Here is a 21,858-nt window from a genome sequence, read left to right as displayed (position 1 = left end):
AGCTGGAGATGATGAAAGTACTTATGATAGCGACTGTACGGCCCCCTGTGTAAGTAGGTGGAACAAGTATCTATTTTATATCTATTTCACACCCTCTTCCTAAGCATGGCCAGAAGTAAGTAGTAAAATATGGCTACTTTTCTACTCTCCCGTGTAAATAATAGAGGCGGCCACATCAGCCAACACCTGTACCGTAATGCACTTAATGGTACTTTCCCTTGCAATATAAGATCATTTGAGTTACCCTACCCTACGGTGTTTTCCATTCAGTCTTTCCTGTAAAATTTCCTTTATTATTAGTATTAGTATTAGTATTGTTGTTGTTGTTGTTATTATTATTAGTATTAGTATTATTCCTGCTATTGGTGGTAGGTAGGGGCGTCCACCATCCACTCAGTATATTGCTGCCTCTCTCTCTCTCTCTCTCTCTCTCTCTCTCTCTCTCTCTATCTATCTATCTATCTATCTATCTATCTATCTATCAGGTGACTACTCTCAGTGGCAAGCGACATGGCTTCCTGTATCCCAAGAAATAATTTCCTGCGCTGGGTGGTAATCATATCACCAAATGACGCCTGGTGGCTTAATGGGTCAATTCGCTCTGACCGGATGGAACTTGTATGGGTTCCGAGGGGTGGTTTGGGTGTCTTGCTTGTGTAATGGCACTCAGGGATAAGCGAGGCTGGTCATCATTGCCTTAAATGTTGAGACTGAGTAGCTTCACTAAGGACACCTACCTTTTTGTTTTTGTGGGGCAAAATGGGATTAGATGTTGTTGTTGTTGTTGTTGTTGTTCTTGTTGCTGTCGTCGTTGTATTGTGCCGCGCTCATAGGGTAACCAAATAGAGAGTTTGTCCCTGAGCTAACTTAATCACGCACTTATTGAGTTACTGTACAGTTGCAGACCTCTACCTGGACCAAATTTTACGCAAGGTGGGTCCGCCGAGGTTCGTGGGGAACGCCAGTACGCATGGGCAAGTTTTTCCCTACAGTCACAAAATTTTGAATAGTGGTAGAACCCCAACCTAACCAGAGTTTAGGTAGGGTGGGATTGGGCGGCTCTCAGGAGGGCAACAATTTTTTTTTTTTTTTAATACTTGTACACGAAGTTTTACACAATAGTAGACCTCTACCCCGACGAGGTTTTAAACAAGGAGGAACCCTGAAGGCTGCCTTCACGGGAGATGTTCCCTGGTGGTCCAGGGCAACGTTGGTATGCACGGCCATTGTGTTTACTGAGGAAGACGAAATTTTGTTTGCCACGGGTGGAGTTTGAGCGATGAATTCAGGCCACGCTGAGCGAGACAGCACGCCAGCCACCGAACGACGGCAGCTTCACCGCAGCTTCCATATACGAATATATATATATATATATATATATATATATATATATATATATCCATCCATCCATTGCCAGAGGCCATGTATCCCAAACGGGGTGGCCAAGGGCTTAGAGTTAATTGTTTTACAGGGAGGGGCACTAATCCTCCACCAACCCCACTTGACACGTGTGTATATATATATATATATTCTCATCGTCCCTCATGTGCAACCCTTTTAGGTTTAACCAACCAGGCAATCATCAACCATTTTCTTGAAACCGATTTATTAACTCATTTTCTAACCACCTCCATCAACCACAGGCAGAATACAAGCAATTACTTTTTTGCCGTATGATATCTCCTCTTCATGTTATTTTCATTTGCCCACTCCTACACTCTCTCTTGCCTGCCGGGCTTTGTATTCCATTCCTTTTTTCCATTTCCATACTTGTTATCTTTCATCATTCTTGTTACTGTTCTGTTTTTTTCCTCCCACCTCTTCTTGTCACTCATCTCTTGTAATTATCCCCTCGTGTATTTCCATATTTCCCATTATTTTCCTTTACTCCTTGACTCCTTCATGATCGGAACAACTCTGGTATTTTATTCTAGCTGCCTCAGACGGTCTTGCTGGATGAGTATACAGCAGCTGGGAACGATAATACTGCCACCATTAACTCAGGATCGCTACAACTCCAGTATTTTCATTACAGCCAACGTTAGAGGATTTTATTCGGCTGCTAACGAGGCTTAAGAACCTATGATTAGCCTAATTTTCTCTTTACACTCGGGCCTGCAAAGCGAAAGCGGGTGTTATGCTTTGATCGATGTGTGTGTGTGTGTGTGTGTGTGTGTGCGCGCAGTCGTTCAATCATCCATCTATTTACTACCCATCCCTCATCTTTTAAGGAAATTCCACGACAAAAGTACCTCCAGCCATTTATGTCCCTATTCAGTAACAGCCCCTCCTTGTACCACACACCAGCCTCCTTTATTACCTCTCCAGTCCCACCTTGTTCTCGGTCTGCTTCTCCCTTCCCAACCACCCCTCTCCATTCCGAAAGACGATATCGAGGTCCTTGGGCAGCCGAACCAGAATGCGAGTTTTCCGTTCGTCCGTTTGTCCGTCTGTCCGTTCGTTTGTGCTCTACAGGCCGTATTAATGGACAGTTGAGGTGTAAATGAATTCTCTCCAGTTGGCGGCGTCCCCCTGTCTTAGTGGTCAGCATTCCAAAAAAGATTAAGGTCATTTAGGGAGCTTCGTACATCTCAGGAGTATAGACATAAAATTGGCATCACTGTAAAGGGCGTCAAAAATTATGCCCTCATTGAAATTTTGAAACATGCGACTGCAAATTTAAAAAGGAAAAACATAAATACATAAACACGCGCCTGTATCCCTACCTCATTAAGAGTGGAAGAGCGACAAGAAGCTGAAGGATTAACTTGCGCCTTCATATTTTCCGGATCAGATAATTTAACAAGGTGGTGCAAGGCCTGAGATTAGCACATTATAAAGAGCTGCACACAACAGGGATGAGATGAGACACTGCTTTAGCGTCCTTAGCATGACAACACGAGGGTAGTATTTAAAGGTCAACCAGGGAAAGGCAGATTCTCTCTCTCTCTCTCTCTCTCTCTCTCTCTCTCTTCCTGGAGACTATCCTTGATCTTGATATGCAGTCATTTTCAATTATAACTTCATGTCCTCCTTTCACTTTAATCCTCTCAAATAAAATATCAGTAAAAATAGCGAAGATGATAATTAAACCTCAGGTTGAAACAATAGTCAATAACATTCTTAAGCTGGTTACTTTTATGGTCTAGACATTATTTTTCTGATGACAATTGCCACTGGAAGGGGTTAACAACGCATAAACACGCCAGACTGTTAGGTTTGTTGGTATATCTGCTTTGTTTTCATTCGACAGAACTAGGCCACCTTGAATACCAAGTCATGATGGTGTGAAATTCAGTAAGCCATTGTTATTAGGTAGGAATGAGATTCCTTGCTTACCAGTCACATATATCCTCCAACCTGACTATACATCTGGCCACCAGCTAAGCTGAAAGGAGTTACGGATCTTTGTCAGATGAAGATGATAATAATAAATGTAAATAATAACTGTTGTTGTTGATCAGCCTCAGTCTGTCTGGCTGAGCAGATCCATCAATTACAGGCAAGCACCCACCCCTGCAGGGCCGCTTCCTTGCAGGGAACCAATATTCTCTTGTGAATTAAGGAAAAGTGTGGAAGTTAGGCTCCTGGGTGGACGTCGCATTTGCGTTTGCAGACCCACTTAGCAGGGACATCATAGTAGGCTCCACGTCACCTCATGAATTAGTTATATGATTACCACCCAGCGTTGAAAATGGTTTCCAGGTTACAGAAAACCATTACACTTGTCACTCAGCGTAGAACCACCTGAAGTGGAAAGAAGGGTACTAAAAATGTGACAGGAAGGAAAGGTAGAAGTAGGAAGAGAGGAGAGCAGACAAAAATTTAATGATAAAGGTGAAGGAAGGAGTAGGCAACACTACATCAAGTGAATGGATGAAAATGACCATCACCTACCACCAGTAATGGTAATGGTAATAATAATGATAATAATTATAATCATCATCATCATCATCGTCGTGATCATAAAAACAACGACAACAGCAGCAACAATAACAACAACAACAACAACAATAATAATAATAATAATAATAATAAATGTGGATAGCCTCTTGATCCTCCCTAAAGGATATCCGCGGCATACACACAGTCGACTCACTCCTTTGATCCATTATTCCTGAGATTTCGTGTTGTTGTTGTCTTAGCTGTGTTACTGGATGTTGTATACACTCGCATTCCAAAGTAAGGATTCACTTGTAGTCGTGTTGTCTACGACCTCTGCAATTTGAATTTCGAACATTTCCACTTACTGCCGGTGTAACTGAAGATACGTGAAGTAAGCGAAATAGTTCCACATCCAGAAAGAAGAGGAACCAACGTAGTAAATATGGGTTGCAAGAAACCATTTGGCGTGTCACTGAGTATAGAGTTACCTGGCAGTACTCAAACACGTATAAGATAAGCAGTAAACTAAGGCTTCATTCCCAGACACACCGTACTTGCACTGAACTGTAGTACAATTCAAGGCAAATGGTGTTCCTGTGTTTGATCTGCTGCTGTTATTTACGTATATATTTCTGTTTCCTCTGATAGGTCTCTTCCTTGTAGTTTTTTTTTATTTTGTCTTTTTGTTTCTTCTCTCTCTCTCTCTCTCTCTCTCTCTCTCTCTCTCTCAGTCGATCTATCTACCCATCCACTTATGCAGCTATCCCTCCATCCATATATCTATCACTCTATCTATTCCCTCACATCTCGCCCAAGACCAACACGAGCAGACTAGGCCAGTAACTATCCCTTACGTGATATCGTCTCTGTCTTTCTCCTATCCCTCCCAGTCTATCTATCCATCTGTTAGTTTCTCTTTATCTATTTATCCATCTTTGTATCTGTCTGTCCTTCTCATGGGCTACAGGCTCTATCTTGCCCATACTTCTCTCAATCTGTCCATCTATCCTTATATATTAGTTTCTGTTTATCTATCCATCTATCTTTCTCTCTCCCAATTCTCCTCAGAGCGCCCAAGACCAACGAGGTAAACAATCGATTATCACATACGTCATACCAGCTCTCTCCTCTGTCTGTCTATCCATCTATCTTTGTACCTGTTTCTGTCTATCAGCCAGTCAATCTATCCATTCATTTATCCGTCCATCTATCTATCTATCTACCTGTCTCCCTTCTTACAGGTTACGGCCACATCGCACCCAAGACCAACGCGGGGAAGCTAGTGACCATCGCCTATGCCATCCCGGGAGTGCCGCTCATGATGCTGTGCCTGGCCAACATCGGGGACGGCATGGCACACTCCTTCAGGTTCCTCTACTGGCGGATCTGCTGCTACGCCTGCACCAAGAGGCCCAGGAGGAAGAGGAGGCCAACCGTCCGCGCCAGTCGAACGTCGAGGAGGTCTGTGTGGTCTGGAAAATACTATTTTTTTTTTTTTTTTTTTAGGAATGTTTGTGGTATTTCTCCGTCTATCTGTCTGTCTGTCTGTCTGTCTGTCTCTCTCTCTCTCTCTCTGTAGATAGATAGATAGATAGATAGATAGAGGTACTGTATATCCATCCATCTGTCTGTCTATTTATCCAACTATCAGTCTGTCTATGTATCCATATATCTATCTACATATCAACTCTGTCTAACTACCTGCCGTACCCGCCTATCCACCCCTCCCTCCATCCAGCCATTTATCTCGCTCTCTATCAGTCCATCTATCAGTTACTCTCTCTCTCTCTCTCAGTCTGCCTGTATATCTCTCCAGACTCTACCGACTGACTCTGCCCCTCTACCAGGTACCCGAGTCAGTCCGGGGGGTCCACCAGAACCCGACCCTCCTCCTTCCGCCGGTCCAACAGGGCATCAGAACGGTCCGGCGACTCACGGCTCAGCGACTCAGCATTCTACACCTCATCCTACTCAGACCCGGACTACAAGTGAGGAGAGAGAGAGAGAGAGAGAGAGAGAGAGAGAGAGAGAGAGAGAGAGAAGCAGCTGTTTTTTTTTCTTTTTTGAGTGAGTGCAGATGTAAGCCAGCCCGAAATTTTTGAGTCCCCTATGGAACCCCTGTAAATGTTTGGTGTTGTAGTAGGTTCATAAAAGAGTGGCTTAAATTTTTGCCTATCGACTGTGCGAGTCATAAAGGCAGATCATTCAATTTTTTGCTAAACCCGGATAATTTTCCTCCAGAGACCGATCCTCAGTAGTAGTGTTCTATCCAGGTCCCCAGTTGTGCCTCTGCGTGAACAGGGGTACTAAGAAACAAGCTGTGTCCACCAGTCTGACCGCTCCCAGGAATTGAGGTTGGGTTCTTTCAGTTATGAGATAGAAGAGCTAACCAGTGGACTCCCGGCTGCTGCATAGTGTCCTGTGTTGAATATTTTTTTTTTTTTTTAATGCGAGGAAGAAGGAACCAAAGGCCGCGAGCCCGCAATTATTCTTCCTTCCAAGAGAAAAACAAAATACAAGAGAGAGCCAAATTCAAGATCCGATCATTTCGGGATGCCTGGACACACTGCGTTCGAAATACTGGAAGTCATAGGAAGCAGGAAATACAGACAGAGGGAGACAGTTCCAGAGTTGACCTGTTGCATAAATGTCTTGCCTCGCGAAATTTGTGTCTGTATTTACGAATATTTTAAGGTTAAGTTGATTATAAGACTGTTTATGTATCCCTTTATTTATAGAGCTACCAAACACTTCACAAGCATACCTGGTTATACCTTTAGTACTCGTATACAGCTACCAGACACTTCACAACCATACCAGTTTATGCCTTTATACATCTACCAAACACCTGACAACCATACCTGCATATACCTTTATACAGCAACTAAACATTTCACCTTCACGCGGTGGCACTGACATGGCTAGGGAGATGAATCTGCCCGGTTATACACACGCCCCTCATTCCCCTCTCTTTCCCGCCAAAAGGAGGATGTTGAGCAGTGGAATGTAGGGGCAGCTTCAGCCTGCAGTCCACCGGGTGCACATTTCAGATGAACGTGGAACTACAACTACTACTTCTGTGTTTATTCAGCAACCAAACACTTCACAACCAAACTAGAGCAAACATTCAAGAAAAAAACAAACAAACAATGATTCGTGATTACAATTCTGTGCTACGTAGATTTGTTCATCATGTGAATTAATTAACCACTTCAGCCCCAGGACGTGTTGTATATATTTTATTCTTGCAATCACGAAGCGATTTTATTATGTGAGATATTTTGTGAACTGGGGAAGTGTTAGATTTATGTCCGAGTTTGTGGTGGCATAGGAAGCCTCGTAGCACCTCTCCCTTAGCGATTTATTATGTCTGCTACATCTTAATTTATATGGTTTATATATCGATGTCGTTTGTATCAGTGACGTACAAGAGGACTTTAAGGTGCAACAGGCAAAATGAATCGCTGAGTAAGAGGTGCAACGAAATCTTGTCACTTAAAATAGTACCCATAGCCCATACAACTACACTCCTCCTCCTCCTCCTCCTCCTCCTCCTCTTCCTCCTCCTCCTCCTCCTCCTTTCCTAAGCTGAATAAATGCATCTCTTAGTTGCATCCTCAACCCCCTGAATCCAGTGACGCCCTTTTTAGTTTTACTCCTGCCACCTCCAGACGATTTTATTCAGCATAGGAGCCGTGTAGCAGTGAAGGGGTTAATGACGCCTGTATTTAGCTTCTCCGTCGTGAAAGATCTCTCCTTAGCTGAAGAAAATCGTCTGAAATTAGGCGAAAGTGAAGTACGTCCTTGTAATGAAGTGCTTGACCTCTTCAGTCCGATGTCCAATTTTTTTTATTTCATTCGGGTCATCCACAGACGATTTGACTCACCTGTAGAGAGATTTTTTTTTTTTATTTGAGCTGGGGTTGGTAATATATAGCTTCTCTCTCTCTCTCTCTCTCTCTCTCTCTCTCCTTTAAATCACAAAGCTAAATCTCACCTGATGAAGCGTCTGGAGATGAGCTAATATGACGTCGAAATGAAGAGGTAAAAAAAAAAAATAAATAAATACGTCGTCGGCCTGAAGGTGTGGAGGTGATTTATGGTGTGTGTGTGTGTGTGTGTGTGTGTGTGTGTGTGTTCATCCAGTAATAATGGTGTACACATGTAGGGTACGCGTCAGAAGGAACCACGTAATTTATTTAATCAACGCCTTCAGAGCACGATACTACCACAAACCACCCCTACCACTACCACCACGACCACAATCACCACTGTTTCTGCTACCACTGCCAGAACTACCACGATCCTTAACGTCATTACCACAATTATCACCATCATCATATCCACTACCACAGTCATTATTGTCATCACCGTGAGTATGACAGCTACCACCACCATCACCGTGAGTATGACAGCTACCACCACCATCACCACCACATCCATAACCAGGCATCACCATCACCATCATTGCCACAACTTCCACCACCATCACCCCACTACCATAACCACCACTACCACAGCTACCAAAACCACCATCGCTACTACAGCTGCAACTACTATCACCACCTCTACCACTAACATCACTACCACAACGACTGCCATCATCACTACAAATGCTATCACCACTGCTGTCTCAACCACAACTGCTACAATCATCACCACAACTACCACTACCGTCACTACCACAAGTACCGCTACCATCATCATCACTACCACAACTACCATTAGTCACCACGGTTACCACAAATACCACAGTCGTCACCACCACCACCACTACCATCACCATCATTACCAATATCACCACTACCACAGCAAGCAGTATCATCACAACCATACCACCATCACCGCGACTATAGATACCAGATGATGATGATGATGATACTTATATAATACATTTTAATTATTCTTTGGCCTAAACTGAACAGAAAAGTATTATATTATTCAAACTTTGGGTAGACAAGCTTATAACAGAAGCATAGTCAAGATAAATGTCCTTAGACTCACAATGCCGTAGTCTAGAGTTAGAAATTTCCTGAACGTCTCGTCCTTAGTTATTCATCATTTTATATTTTTGTGTGATATTCATGTCTTTCGAGTATGGGAGTACTTTGAAAAATAAACATACAGGAAAACAAATGCAATACGTGCCATTTGCCGAAGGACGTACGGCAAGGAAACTGAAGAACTTGCTGAGCTCAGTATTTCAGTCCTGTAAACAAGATCATCAGGTGCTGAGGAGAACCAAGATGCATCCTTAACCCTTCAGGCAGACGACACAGTTATCATCTTATTTTTCCTGCCTTCGGACCATTTTATTCAGCTTATGAGAGACTTGGAACTGGAGAGGTTAGGTGTTACCGTCATTACCTCTTCGCAGCTGCTTGTCTTCGCCACGTTGGATAAAATCGTCTAACGGTGACCTGATTAAAGTGAAGAATACGTCATCGGCAAGAAATAGTTAGCTACGAATAAGTTAATGTCACTTATGTCAAAACTACTGCCATAGGTTTCATAGCACCCATCGTCAGAGCCATCACTGTTAAAATCTGTTGTCCTCCCCAGTGCTCTGTCCATCCCATAAAGTAGTATCGTTTCACTCACTAATAGAAATCGCAGGGCCATCACCTGACGGAACTGGGTCACTCCCGTAACTTAAGTGGTGGATGCATGGAATTCGTCGAGCATTAGTTATGTTGTAGGGATGAGTCTCCATGGTTAACGATCAAATCGGCTCTCAAGGCTAACTACACTTGGCCTTTAACTGAGGTGAAAAGGGTTAGGGATCCTCGTTAGGTTAGGAAAAAAGAAAACACACACACACACACACACACACACACACACACACACACACACACACACACACACACACACACACACACACACACACACACACACACAAAATGGCGCCGAACCCGAGCTCCACACCAAAAAATTTTCTTGAGTCCACGGAGAGGTATGAAAAAAATGATAGTTTGTAGGAACTTCGATTTTTTTTTTTTTTTTTTTTTTTTCAGTAATTCAGGGTGTCCAAATCGTCGTGTAACAAATGTGTGTCCTCTTAACTTTTACTGAGAAAAACAAAAAGAGGAATATTTACACAGATTGTACTCAGTAAGCTGGAGGTTCATTTAGTATCTAAGAAAACATCATTTGTGTACGTTAGGGGACACCAGGATACAGAATTAACGTATGCACCATTCTATCACGGACTACTTCACAATGGTTCTCAAAGTCTCTCCACATCTCAAAAGTTGCTCAGACTGCCACTGTTGTCCTACACTCTTCCAACTACTCAAGTGTCCTGCATTTCTGTAGGATGCTCTTTGTTCTTTACATAAATACACAAGGAAAACAGTGAGCAGTATAATGAGGGGGATCAAGGAGTCTGGACCCCTCCATTTAATTTTTCTTTCACATGCTAACAAAAATATCATCTGAAGAGAAGGACAGTAATACGTGAGTTCCATTTCCGTCTTGCATAAATTTGAGATGGTCTTTGGAGCTTTGTAAGTTATGGTTGTAAAATGAAATTACATTTAGGTATAAAAAAGCATGATTGTCCTCAGTGGGAAAGAAAGAAATCATTGACCCCTCCCCTTTTAGTAAACGTTGGATCCACCACTGCCCAGACATCAAGGAAAGAGTGGACATGACTAGAGCTGCAGGGACGCGCCCTATATTGCTGGATGGGTCCCGTCCCAATCCACCACCATATGACTCAATGGCCTCTAGTCTGGAAGGCTTAGGAATATTACTATACTTCATCTACTTGGCCTAAAATTGCCATCTGTCTTGAATGTTGAGCAGTAACAAGAGTTGTATCAAGAACTGCTATGGATAAGATGTAGAGCTTTAACATCGTCATATGTTGTCATTCATTTGAGGGAACAAAAGTCTCTGCCATGTTCAGGTGGACGTACATAATTATAAGTATTTTGCATATTACACCCTAATATCCTTTAATTTGTTGTTATATATTTGATGTATCTTGTATAAAAAAAAAAAAAGGGATTAAAACTATGATGTGTCATGAGCAGAAACAAATTGATAAGGAAGTGGTATTAAAAAAAAAATAAATAAATAAAAAAACTAAGCAAAAAAGTACACAGGTCATTGTGTGGAGGGAAAGCTGAGTACGACCATGACTGAGGGCTACATTCTCGTGGGTTCTGCAGACATTATAACGTCTCTTCCGAGTGATGTATGTTGCATTATTCGTCATAAAGTTTTCGAGTGTGGTATGCGCATCCTTTTACTATCGATATAGCCAGCATAAATAACATACAAGGAAGTAGTAACAGCTGTAGCCCCAAGTTCATCTAAAACATGAATCCGGTAGACTGCTGGTTGAAGTTGTTCCTCTGCCTCCACGAACCTCCTTCCGGGGGTAGGGAGGGAGTTGAGGGACGTTTGTACAACTAGAGGAGGAGCCACTCGGTTATGTCGGCGCCACCACATCAAGGCGTCCCTCTCCAGCCCAAGGCAACAATAACGTGCTGTGTGTAGAAGTATACAGGTAGAGAAAAGGTGCTAGAAGGACATTAAACTGACGGGAATAGGGTCTCTGGTGTGTTCATGTGATTGGTGCACGTGTTGAATGCGTACTACAACGTACTTAACGTCCCCTAATGTATCCATATTAATACGCTCTTGAATAACTAATAAGACCAGCGTACCGAGTGTAATATGCCAAGAGTAATCCGTTTGTTTTATTAAGTAAATAGTTATGAGGCTACATAGAACCCTTGGTAAACACTCACTAACGTTCAGTTACTTATTCCGACTTGGCATGCTAGGTGGTGTTACATGGCTATTGTACCTGGATATAGCCGATGATAGTGCTAATTTGGTCCATTCTTTCTCTCTGCGTGTAAATTATTCGCATTGTTTGTCCAAACCACGCAAACCTCTACCTTCCTCTGACATACAGATAGTGTTTGCACTTTTATTATTTACTCATTCAACTGGACAGATCTCTCCTAAGCTGAATAAATGGTCTGAGCTTGGCAAAAAAAAAAAAAAAAAGACAAGGAAGAAAAGAGAAAATAAACGAAAAATAATAAAATATTAACTGAATAGACCTCTTCATGTTAAAGAATTTAATATTTCCTGATGATGCTGAGAATATATCCTCAGATCTCCAATAAAGATTTAGTGACTCATTTGTGATTCACGCTGTGACGGAAGTTTGACAGGGTAGTCAGACTAGATATCAAGTATTGCTATTATCTCAGAGTATACATGCGAGTCTGGCCTCATCACCTGCCATACACACGATCCAGCAACATTCAAAGCCGACTGGATGATGACGGCATGTGATGTGCCTTAGCGGTGGTACAGTTTGGAATAATTAACACTGTCATGGCTGTGAGGGCCACCTTGACAACAACTTTCCACTCCATAACACGTTTTAAATAGGACTGCTTACTTTACACATATGTTTACGTAAAAGAAACTGAAGACACAGAATTCTCCATCGCAAAAGGGAAAAAATTACCCTCCAGACACACCAGAAGAAAAAATACACTATTAGTACTACTGACCAACCAGGTATACTGTGTCAAGGTAATTATAATATTGACACAGTATTCCTGACAAAAAGAAAAAAAAAAAGTCCAAAAGCAGTTTCCCATTTCACTGCGTTTACTTGAATACAAATAATGATTTTACTCGCCATTCCTTATCACGACACAAAATGACATGGTATTGAAGATAGAGTAACATGGTATTAAAGATAGAGTGACATGGTGTTAAAGATAGAGTGACATGGTGTTAAAGATAGAGTGACATGGTGTTAAAGAGGCAAGAGGTGTGTCGGTGTGTTGAAGGATGGAGGATGACATAGTGGAGGGTGATTTAGTGGAGGGTGACACGGTGGAGGGTGATATGGTGGAGGGTGACATAATGGAGGATGTTCTAGTGGAGGGTGACATAATGGAGGGCGATATGGTGGTGGGTGACATAGTTGAAGGTGACATAGGTGGAGGGTGACCTAGTACTGAAGGGGTGTTAAAGGTGTTTGTGTTTTGCAGGATGGACGATGACATTGAGGGTGACATGCGGGACCTACACAGCAACAGGGCGTCGGAGCGGAGTCACCACAACAGAGCCTCACAGAACTCCAAGGGCTCTGGCTACCTCGCACCGCCACCCAAGGACGTACGTACAGTCCGTCGCAGAAGTTTGGTTATGCTGGCCTAGAATATGTACAGTTCATCATAAAAGTTTGGTTACGCTGGCTTTGGTATATGAACAATCCAGCACAAATGTTAGGTTACGCTGGCTTAGAATATGTACAGTTCATCACAAAACTTTGGTTACGCTGGCTTGATGTATGTACAGTTCACCACAAAAGTTTGGTTACGCTGGCTCGGTGTATGTACAGTTCGCAGCAAAAGTTTGGTTACGCTGGCTTGGTATATGTACAGCCCAGCACAAAAGTTGCGTCACTGTCCTTTCCTTTATGTACAGTGAGCCACAGAAGTTCCGCCACTCTCGCTTGGGTTGTGGAAAGGACCGAGCTCCGTCATATGAAAATAAATCATGTATAATAACCAAGGAGACTCTTCTACACCATTATTAAGGTGCATCGAATTTCGTGCTACTGCTTACTGTTTAAGCTGTGACAGTGGCCCAATCCCATAAGTAAAAAATATATATATATATATATATATATATATATATATATATATATATATATATATATATATATATATATATATATATATATATATATATATATATATATATATATATATATATATATACTGTATACGACTGTGTTAATGTTATGCTGTTCTTCTCTTCAGGACGAGGGTCGTGTGGCGGTGCTGTTCAACAAGTACGCCCTTGAGAACGACGGATTGACGGCCGAGGACGTGCACAGGGACAGGGACTTGCACAGGGACAGGGACTTGCACAGGGACAGGGACGTGCACAGGGACAGGAGTGTGCACAGGGACAGAGACGTGCACAGGAGCAGAAGCGTGGAGAGGGATAGAGACGTGCACAGAGACAGAAGCGCGCACCGGGACAGGAGCGTGCACCGGGATAGGAGCGTGCACAGGGAAAGAGATAGAGACAGAGACAGGGACAGAGACAGAGACAGAGACAGACAGTGCGACTATAGCGACAGGGAACACAGGTAAGCAGGGCTGGGGGAAATGGGATGTAGTAGAGGTAAAAACAGGAGTAGCAGGGGGTAGTAATAGCAGTAGGGTTAGCGGTTGGGTTAGTAGCAAGAGTAGCGGGAGCAGTAATACAGTAGTAGCCTAGTTGGATAAGCAGAGGGGATAAGAGCAAGAGTAGTAGGGGCAGTAGTAGCAGTAATATCAGCAGTAGGGGTAATAGCAAGAGTAACATGGTAAGGGTAATACTGTAGTGAGAATAAGATGAGTAATTTAGTTAAGAGCAAGAGTAGTAGGGGTAATAAAAGCCAAGATGAACAGTAGGGGTAGATCCTAACAAAAGTAGTAGGGATAGTAACAGGAACAGAAGGATGGGAGAAGTAGGTACGGTAGCCGGAGCAGGAGCAGAAAGATAGGAATAGTAGAGGTGGCAGTAGGAGTAGGAGCAGTGGGAGTGGCAGCAGCAGGTGTAAGAACAGGAGCAGAAAGGTAGGGATAGTAAAGGTAGCAGTAGGAGCAGGAGCAATGGGAATGGTAGGAGGCGTAAGATGAGGCATAGGAGCGGGAAAGTGGGAAGTGTGGGGGTGGTAATAGGAGCAGGAGTGGCAGCAGGTGAAGGATGAGGAACAGGAGCAGAAGGATCGGGGTAGTGGTGGGTTTTGGCATCAGCTCGGCTAAGTGAGGCAATCAGGATATAACATAAGCATCTTTATTTATACAAATGGTATGTTTTCCATGTTCAGTGTCAAATTGGAATTTGGAGTATAAATGCTTCCAACACCTTAACTGGACAAGAGACAACTCGTAAGCTGAAGAAAATCGAGATCTGTAGTTAATGTATCGCAGTTAAGATTTCTGGTATGGTAGAAGGGTTGCTAATTTAAAGGAACATAGAAAAACTTAGCGCCCTATGGAACCATTAAAAAGTGACGTAACATTGTAGAGAAAGGGTGGGATGAGGGTGTAAGGTCATGTGTTACGGTGCGTTACAGAGGTGGGGGAGGGTGTCAGCCCAAGCATGACGTTACACTTCATCAAATATAACTGGAAAATTGTAAGATGAATAACTGCAGCTCTTGTCTAACACCGTAGCTGAGAACACTAAAATATTATCGTATTAACGTAGCTGAGAACAGTAAAATATTATCGTATTATAATTATAGCTAAGGAGAGAATTGTAAAAGAAAGTGGTTGAAGATAAACAGTTACTTGATGGAAAGAACATTCTTTATTCAGTGTGGGTAGTCAGTAACTGTACAGTGTTGACGGTATAACCACACCCGGCCCACAGTGAAATACAGACTTGTCCGTGCTAATATTTTAAAAAGTCAATCGTATACAGTTTAGAAGCGCGAAAAGTATAACTTCAGCTGACAATGATCTGACAAAATAACGTTACATACCTAATCTCAGTGGCTAATTTATGAGCTGACAAAATTAAGGAAGCTTAGAACTGAAGTACCAGTAGATTACCTCAATATACAAGACTTAATTCATAATAATCAGTAATCAGTAGTGGTTAGTAAAATTAAGCACCCATTTTATACAAAAATAATGACAAAATTTTCGTACAACTGACTTAACGCGGGGATGGTGATATATATTGAAAATCTAAGGGCCTGAAATCAAAAATATACAATGTTCATTCACGAAATTTGTTTTCTTGCTTACCATTTCCAGGGCAGTAACGCATTCGGCACTGACGCAGGATTGTGCCACGCTGTGTGAAAATCGCTCTTCCTACCGCACTTGTATTCAGTTTGCTATTGGCTTAATTGGTGTGCCTTTCTCTGCTACAGTTTTAAGTGGCATTAATTTTCAAGGTTAATGATATCATTGTTCATATCATGGCATTCATATTTTTCCATATCCATATACTTGACATTACACGCACGTTCAGTCTGATGGCGGCTAATCGTTAAGAGTACTCGTATATGAAAGGAGAAATGCATGACGGGTCTTAAAGTGTTGTAGCCATTCACGTAACGTAGCTGTTTACCCTCACATGACGGGACAACTCCAGTATGCTGTTGTAGCTGACGCCAGATGATTTTATACAGCTGAGAGTAGTGTTCTGGGCGGCTGAATGTACAACACTGCTGAAGGTGATGGTGTGTTGCAGCTGTTGCCGGGACCGTGATGGGTGTGAGGGGGGCAGCAGCAGGCGCAGCAGGAGGGACGAGGAGGCCGCCATGCCAGACACACGCAGGTCACGCTCATCACAACGAATACCACGCAGCCGAGGTGAGTGCACATCACCATCATCATCATCAGTGTCGGTCTATGCATGTATCCCTTCGTTTTTTCAATCTCATTGCTTACACAACCCTGATCAGCAGGCGTGGGCAGCTTTAGGCAGGCGAAATGGTTCTCCATGGAATGCCCATTGATTTCCCTAAAACTACAATTTAAACCAGAAGACAGCAAGCAAGGAGCGCATACCTCTGCCAACGCCTATATCAGACGAGTCAGATCACCACCAAACTTTATTCAACTTTTTCTTGGCCCATTACCCACATATCCACAACTTTTCAGTAAAATCCATGGATAACTTTTTTAGATACCTTGTGGACAAACAAACAAAAAATAGTCCTAAACCGGAACGCTAATTGAGATCACCACCAAAATTTTCTTAATTCTTCCTTGGCCCATGACCCTTTTATTCACAAAATCTCACTGAAATCCATCAATAACATTTTTAGACATCTTGTTGACAAACAGACAGAGTTGAATACATAACCTTCACCAGCTTGTGTTGACAGGTAAATATCGTCATCATTTTCACCATCCCCACTTATTTACCCACCTAAGGATGAGGTGAGGTAGGGTTCATACAGCAAATAATAATAATAATAATTATTATTTGATAGAGGAACAATAATCTGTAGCAGGAGCCAAATGTATTTATCCCTCGAATACGCCTGCTGTTCCGTCATTCAAGAACGGAGCGAAAATTACTGAAGAAAACACAACTCTTTAGATGTCTTGGTTAACAACTCTAACTAATCTAGGATCTTGATTTTAAAATATTAAAAACGCATTACTGTAAACAGCTTAAAATATATTCTTTACCCCCGTACGTAATCTCTTAAATTTAAAGTGTATAGTTTTTCTTCTTTGGAAATGAGATACAGCGGTTTGTTTTACGAAATATGTATATTAATATGGTGGTTGGCAATCAGGACTACAAAACTGTTGATATTAATGTGAACTGAGACACGATGTTCAAAAGATCGCCGATCCCTGTGGCAGAGTACCGAATTCCCTACAACTGTACCCGTTTTACTTTAACTTGGCCCAGATTTTCGTCCACTTGTGGCTTATTTCACGTAGCTCAGTGGAAGAAAAAGACAACGCCACAGCTCTGCATCCTTCCTGTAGCATTTCTTCATGACTGGCACCATATTTTACAGCACCTAAGATGGAGAGATGACTATTTTAAGCCGGTAGAGTAAAAAGTGTGTATATTTTGCCCTGGTACTGTCCCCAGGGTACTCCGAGTCGCCGCCGCCTCACAGGTCCACACGCAGCTCTGAACGGTACCCCCAGCGCCACATCCCACCCCCCAGCCGCCTCTCCCGAATGGAAGACGACTACTACTACGATGACTACGACGACTACGGCTACGACGAAGAGGAGGACGACACCCTAGAGGAGCGACCCGTGCCCATCTGGCTGGGGGTAATGCTGGTGGTGGCCTATATATTCGGGGGCGCCTCGCTCTTCGCCAAGTGGGAGCAGTGGGAGTTCCTGGATTCCGTCTACTTCTGCTTCATCACACTCACCACTATAGGTCAGATCATTGGTAGTCTTGTGCTGGTTAATTCTTACCATCTTCAGGTGATTTGATTCAGCCCTAGTCGGGAAGCAATAGCCTTTAACCCACCAGAGCCCAGTTTTGCTGCACGTTGGATCCGATGGGGAGGGTACTTAGTGTACCGCCCTTCGCCTATCGGCTCATAGTCGCAAAGCTTATGGTTCCCTTCCCATTTAAGACTTGAACATGACCCAAACCGCCATCTTTGGATGTCACTGGGCTCTGGAGGAGTTAACAGTGGGATCGCTTGTGCTTCACCACACACAAGTTGGATGAATGGTAGCCTTGTTTTTCTTTGTTCTTGCCTCTTTCGGATGATTTTATGCAGCTCAGAAGAAACTTTCTGAATTACAGTGACGTATTGGCCATTGTATTCTTTCCATCTGCAATATATATATATATATATATATATATATATATATATATATATATATATATATATATATATATATATATATATATATATATTTTTCAGAACTGGAAGTTAGATACAGCCTTATGTGCACCTTCCTTAAGATGGCATCATATAGCCTCTCTCTCTCTCTCTCTCTCTCTCTCTCTCTATATATATATATATATATATATACCTGTATTGATATTGCTATCCCTAGACGGTTTTATTCAGCTCAAGAGACCCTTCAAACACCTTCACTACCTGGATATCCTGTTGTACTTAATTCTTACCTCCTACAGACGATTTCACTCAGTATAAAAGACCAATTTCTCTACTCGTATACTGTACCATTTAATTAATGTTTAACTTATCAGCAGCCTTAGCCCCAGGCATTGAGGAAATAGCGACACACACACACACACACACACACACACACACACACACACACACACACACACACACACACACACACACACACACACACACACACACACACACACACACACACCCTTGCTGGCTCAGTGGTAGCGTTCTCGCTTGCCATCTGGTGTCTGAGTAGGCCGTGGACGGGAGTTCGCGCCTCGCTTAGGTTGCGTAAAGTTTCACTGACGAAGTGGGTGGTTACTGTCCCCCTTGAGCAAGGGGATGGGTGTGTGCGTGTGTGAAGTTCACAGCCTTGCCTTTAGATCGGACTATATGAGCTCTCAGCTCCATTCCGGGAGGGTAAAAGCTGACGATCCTGACCGACCCGGTGAATTACACACACACACACACACACACACACACACACACACACACACACACACACACACACACACACACACATGATCTAGCTGCCTCATGACCGTAGGCAGTGTGGGTATAGTATGAATAAGAGGGATGAACTATTTCAAGAGGGCGAGAAGGACGTGCAACTGAATGAAATGGTCTGCGGATGCCATGAATATAATACTCTGGAAACAGCATGAAGAGAATGAAAAGAAAATGAGTTAATATGGTTTAAGGAATGCATGACTATGACGGGTTATCCATTCACGTCTATTTCATTTATTTATTTATTTCTCTGTTAATTTATCTGTCATTATTATTATTATTATTATTATTATTATTATTATTATTTTGATTGTTATTTTCATTATTATTCTTGATGTTACTACTACTACAACTGTTGCTACTACTACTACTACTACTAATAATAATAATAATACCACCGCTACTACTACCACCACCACTACTACTGCTGCCACCACCACCATTACTACTACGACATTTTTTCCTTTTAGGGTTCGGTGACCTAGTGCCAGCTCAGGAAGGGAAGAAGGACGTGAAGCTGAGTATCGCGCTGTGTTCCATCTACCTGCTGTTTGGCATCGCACTGCTGGCCATGAGCTTCAACCTGGTGCAGGAGGAGGTGATCAGCAACGTGAAGAGCATGGCCAAGAAGCTGGGTATTATTAAGGAGGAAGAGGAGGAGGATGTGGACTAGGGGAAGAGGAGGAGGAGGAGGAGGAAGGGGGAAAAGGAGGAGGAGTAGGAGGAGGAGGAGGAGTAGGAGGAGGAGGAAAAGAGGAAGAAGAAGAAGAGGAAGAAGGAAAAGAAGAAGAAGAAGAAAAAGAGGAGGAGAAGAAGAAGAGGAGGAGGAGGAGAGGAAGAAGAAGAAGAAAAGAAGAGAGGAGGAGGAGCAGGAGAAACTTTGAAGGAGAAGAAGAAGGAGGTGGACTGAGGGATATAACGGCTAAGCAGATAAAGGATGAACAGATTTGCCGACATTAGGAACAAAATCGATATCCAGCAAAAGGCAGGGAAGAACACGTCGAATATGAGCCATTGCAGAGAACATGAACTTGGGAACAGCGAGAAGAGAAAGGAGAACAGAGAAAAAATAAAAGTAAAATGAAGGTGATGAATGAGGGAGAAAAATGACGACGATGGGTGGGAAAGGTGCTGTCCTGGGCTGTAAGGAAGGATGAATGATGTATGAAGACTGAAAGATAATTGTGATAAGAGAGAGAGAGAGAGAGAGAGAGAGAGCAGGTGAAGCCTAATAAACCAAAAGAACTAAAGAAAAAGCCTTGGAATGACAGAACTGGAGAAGAACAAGGAGATGGGAGAACAAGGTAACTGAAGACGGAAGACGGGGAAAAGACTGACAGGATTATAAGGAAAGGAAGAAAAGTAAAAAGAAAAAAACAAAGATGGGAGTGGACGAGTGAGACAAGGGACGTAAAACAGCTGATAAAGGATGAGAAGCAAAGTGTGACAGGAAGAGGACTGAAGAAATTACATAAGAGATGAGAGAAGGATGAAGCTTTTAAGAAGAAGAAAAGGGGACCGTAATATAAGAGAATGAAAAGATAAATCGAGAACAGGAAGAAGATTATACTAAATTGTGAATGAGGAGAAAAGTAGAGGTCTTGAAAACACACATATCAGCAGAAAATGAAATCAGGATGTTACAGCAGATGGAGACTAAATGATATTTCAAAAAGATGTGAATGAAAATTGGTGAAAGGGTGAGAATAAACGCTACGGGAGAGAATAGATACTACTGTTGAGGGAGAGAGAGAGTTGGGAAGGAAAATATTTTGCTGGCTTTGGAGATTTCGTAATATTTCTTCCTTAGCGATTAATTCTGCGCGTTACACCTCAATATCCTCTTGTATGTTATTGATGATAACTATGTTGATATTAAAATCACACGAGTAGCATACCGGAGAACGTGGAGGAATAAATGCCAAATAAATCGCTAAGGAATAGGGGTTACGAAGCTTCCTGTGCCGCTTAGAATACTGTCCGAAGGTGCTAAGTGGTCTCAAAGGTGTCTGAAGATGGTGAAGTGTTTCCTGAAGTTAGTTTGTAGTTACTGTTGACATTAAAAAGCAAATAAAAAAAAATGGTTTGAAACGTGAAATGTTAAAAAATGTAGAGTAGATTTTGCAAGTTAAATATTTGTAATGATTAGCGTAAGTTAGCGTAGTTTTGTTATTAGAGGTGAGTGTCACTTGATTGTGTTCATGTACTGTTAATGTTAGTGTTAAGATTTATGGACTAAGGGAACAGAAACAATTGTACAAGGAACCCAGGAACAGTCAGATTGAATATATCACAGCCTTTGGTAATACTGAAAACAAATATAAAAAAAATACATAGGTTCAAAAGCTGCAGTATCGGCCGCCAGTCGTACAATCGATTGACCTGCATTGTGCCGCACTGTACTAGGACCCTGACACTCAGCCTGGTTACACTGTAGAGTATTAGCATCATTTTCCACCTTAATTATCTTCTCCGATTCTCTCGGTGTGCTCACTTCCTTACGCAGCTCGTCTTCTTCTCGTCCTCTTATCTCCCAAATTCAGAAGTGGCTGTTCTGTCTCTCTGTTCGGAAAGTCAGTTCGCTTCTGCTGGGTCTCTTGTCATATCGGGATTACTGGTACTGAACAAGCTGACTCGCTGGAGCGTTTTGCTGCTCTCTCCTCTAGGTCCACTTCCTGCCCCTTTCCTTCTCTTGATTGTTTTCTTCTTCAAACCCGTCTCTTCCGTGAACGTTGGCAATCCTCTTGGGACCTGCAAATTAATATCAAACTTCATAGTGTTAAATCCTCAGTTCTTCCCAGGCACACATCACCCCACTCCTG

The 21,858-nt window shown here is 42.5% G+C and overlaps 1 protein-coding gene across 1 annotated transcript in view; it reads left to right on the top strand.

Moving 5' to 3' along the window:
* The window catches only part of galene (potassium two pore domain channel subfamily K member galene), a 120,194-nt gene extending 100,485 nt beyond the window's left edge, over nt 1–19,709 (top strand). Inside the window, exons 3-10 of the mRNA XM_080286396.1 lie at nt 5,127–5,346; nt 5,733–5,873; nt 12,918–13,044; nt 13,695–13,835; nt 16,163–16,247; nt 17,426–17,432; nt 17,498–17,805; nt 19,507–19,709. Of these exons, the coding sequence (XP_080142522.1) occupies nt 5,127–5,346; nt 5,733–5,873; nt 12,918–13,044; nt 13,695–13,835; nt 16,163–16,247; nt 17,426–17,432; nt 17,498–17,805; nt 19,507–19,709 (1,232 nt within the window). The remainder of the gene's footprint in view (nt 1–5,126; nt 5,347–5,732; nt 5,874–12,917; nt 13,045–13,694; nt 13,836–16,162; nt 16,248–17,425; nt 17,433–17,497; nt 17,806–19,506) is intronic.
* Nucleotides 19,710–21,858: the final 2,149 nt, after the last annotated feature.

The sequence above is a fragment of the Coenobita brevimanus genome, chromosome 111 (genome assembly GCF_032717465.1).
Source record: "Coenobita brevimanus isolate Jiangsu-jjx chromosome 111, ASM3271746v2, whole genome shotgun sequence".
NCBI lineage: Eukaryota > Metazoa > Arthropoda > Malacostraca > Decapoda > Coenobitidae > Coenobita > Coenobita brevimanus.
Note: the sequence above shows the minus strand (reverse complement) of the source record. Positions and strands in the feature narration are given on the sequence as shown.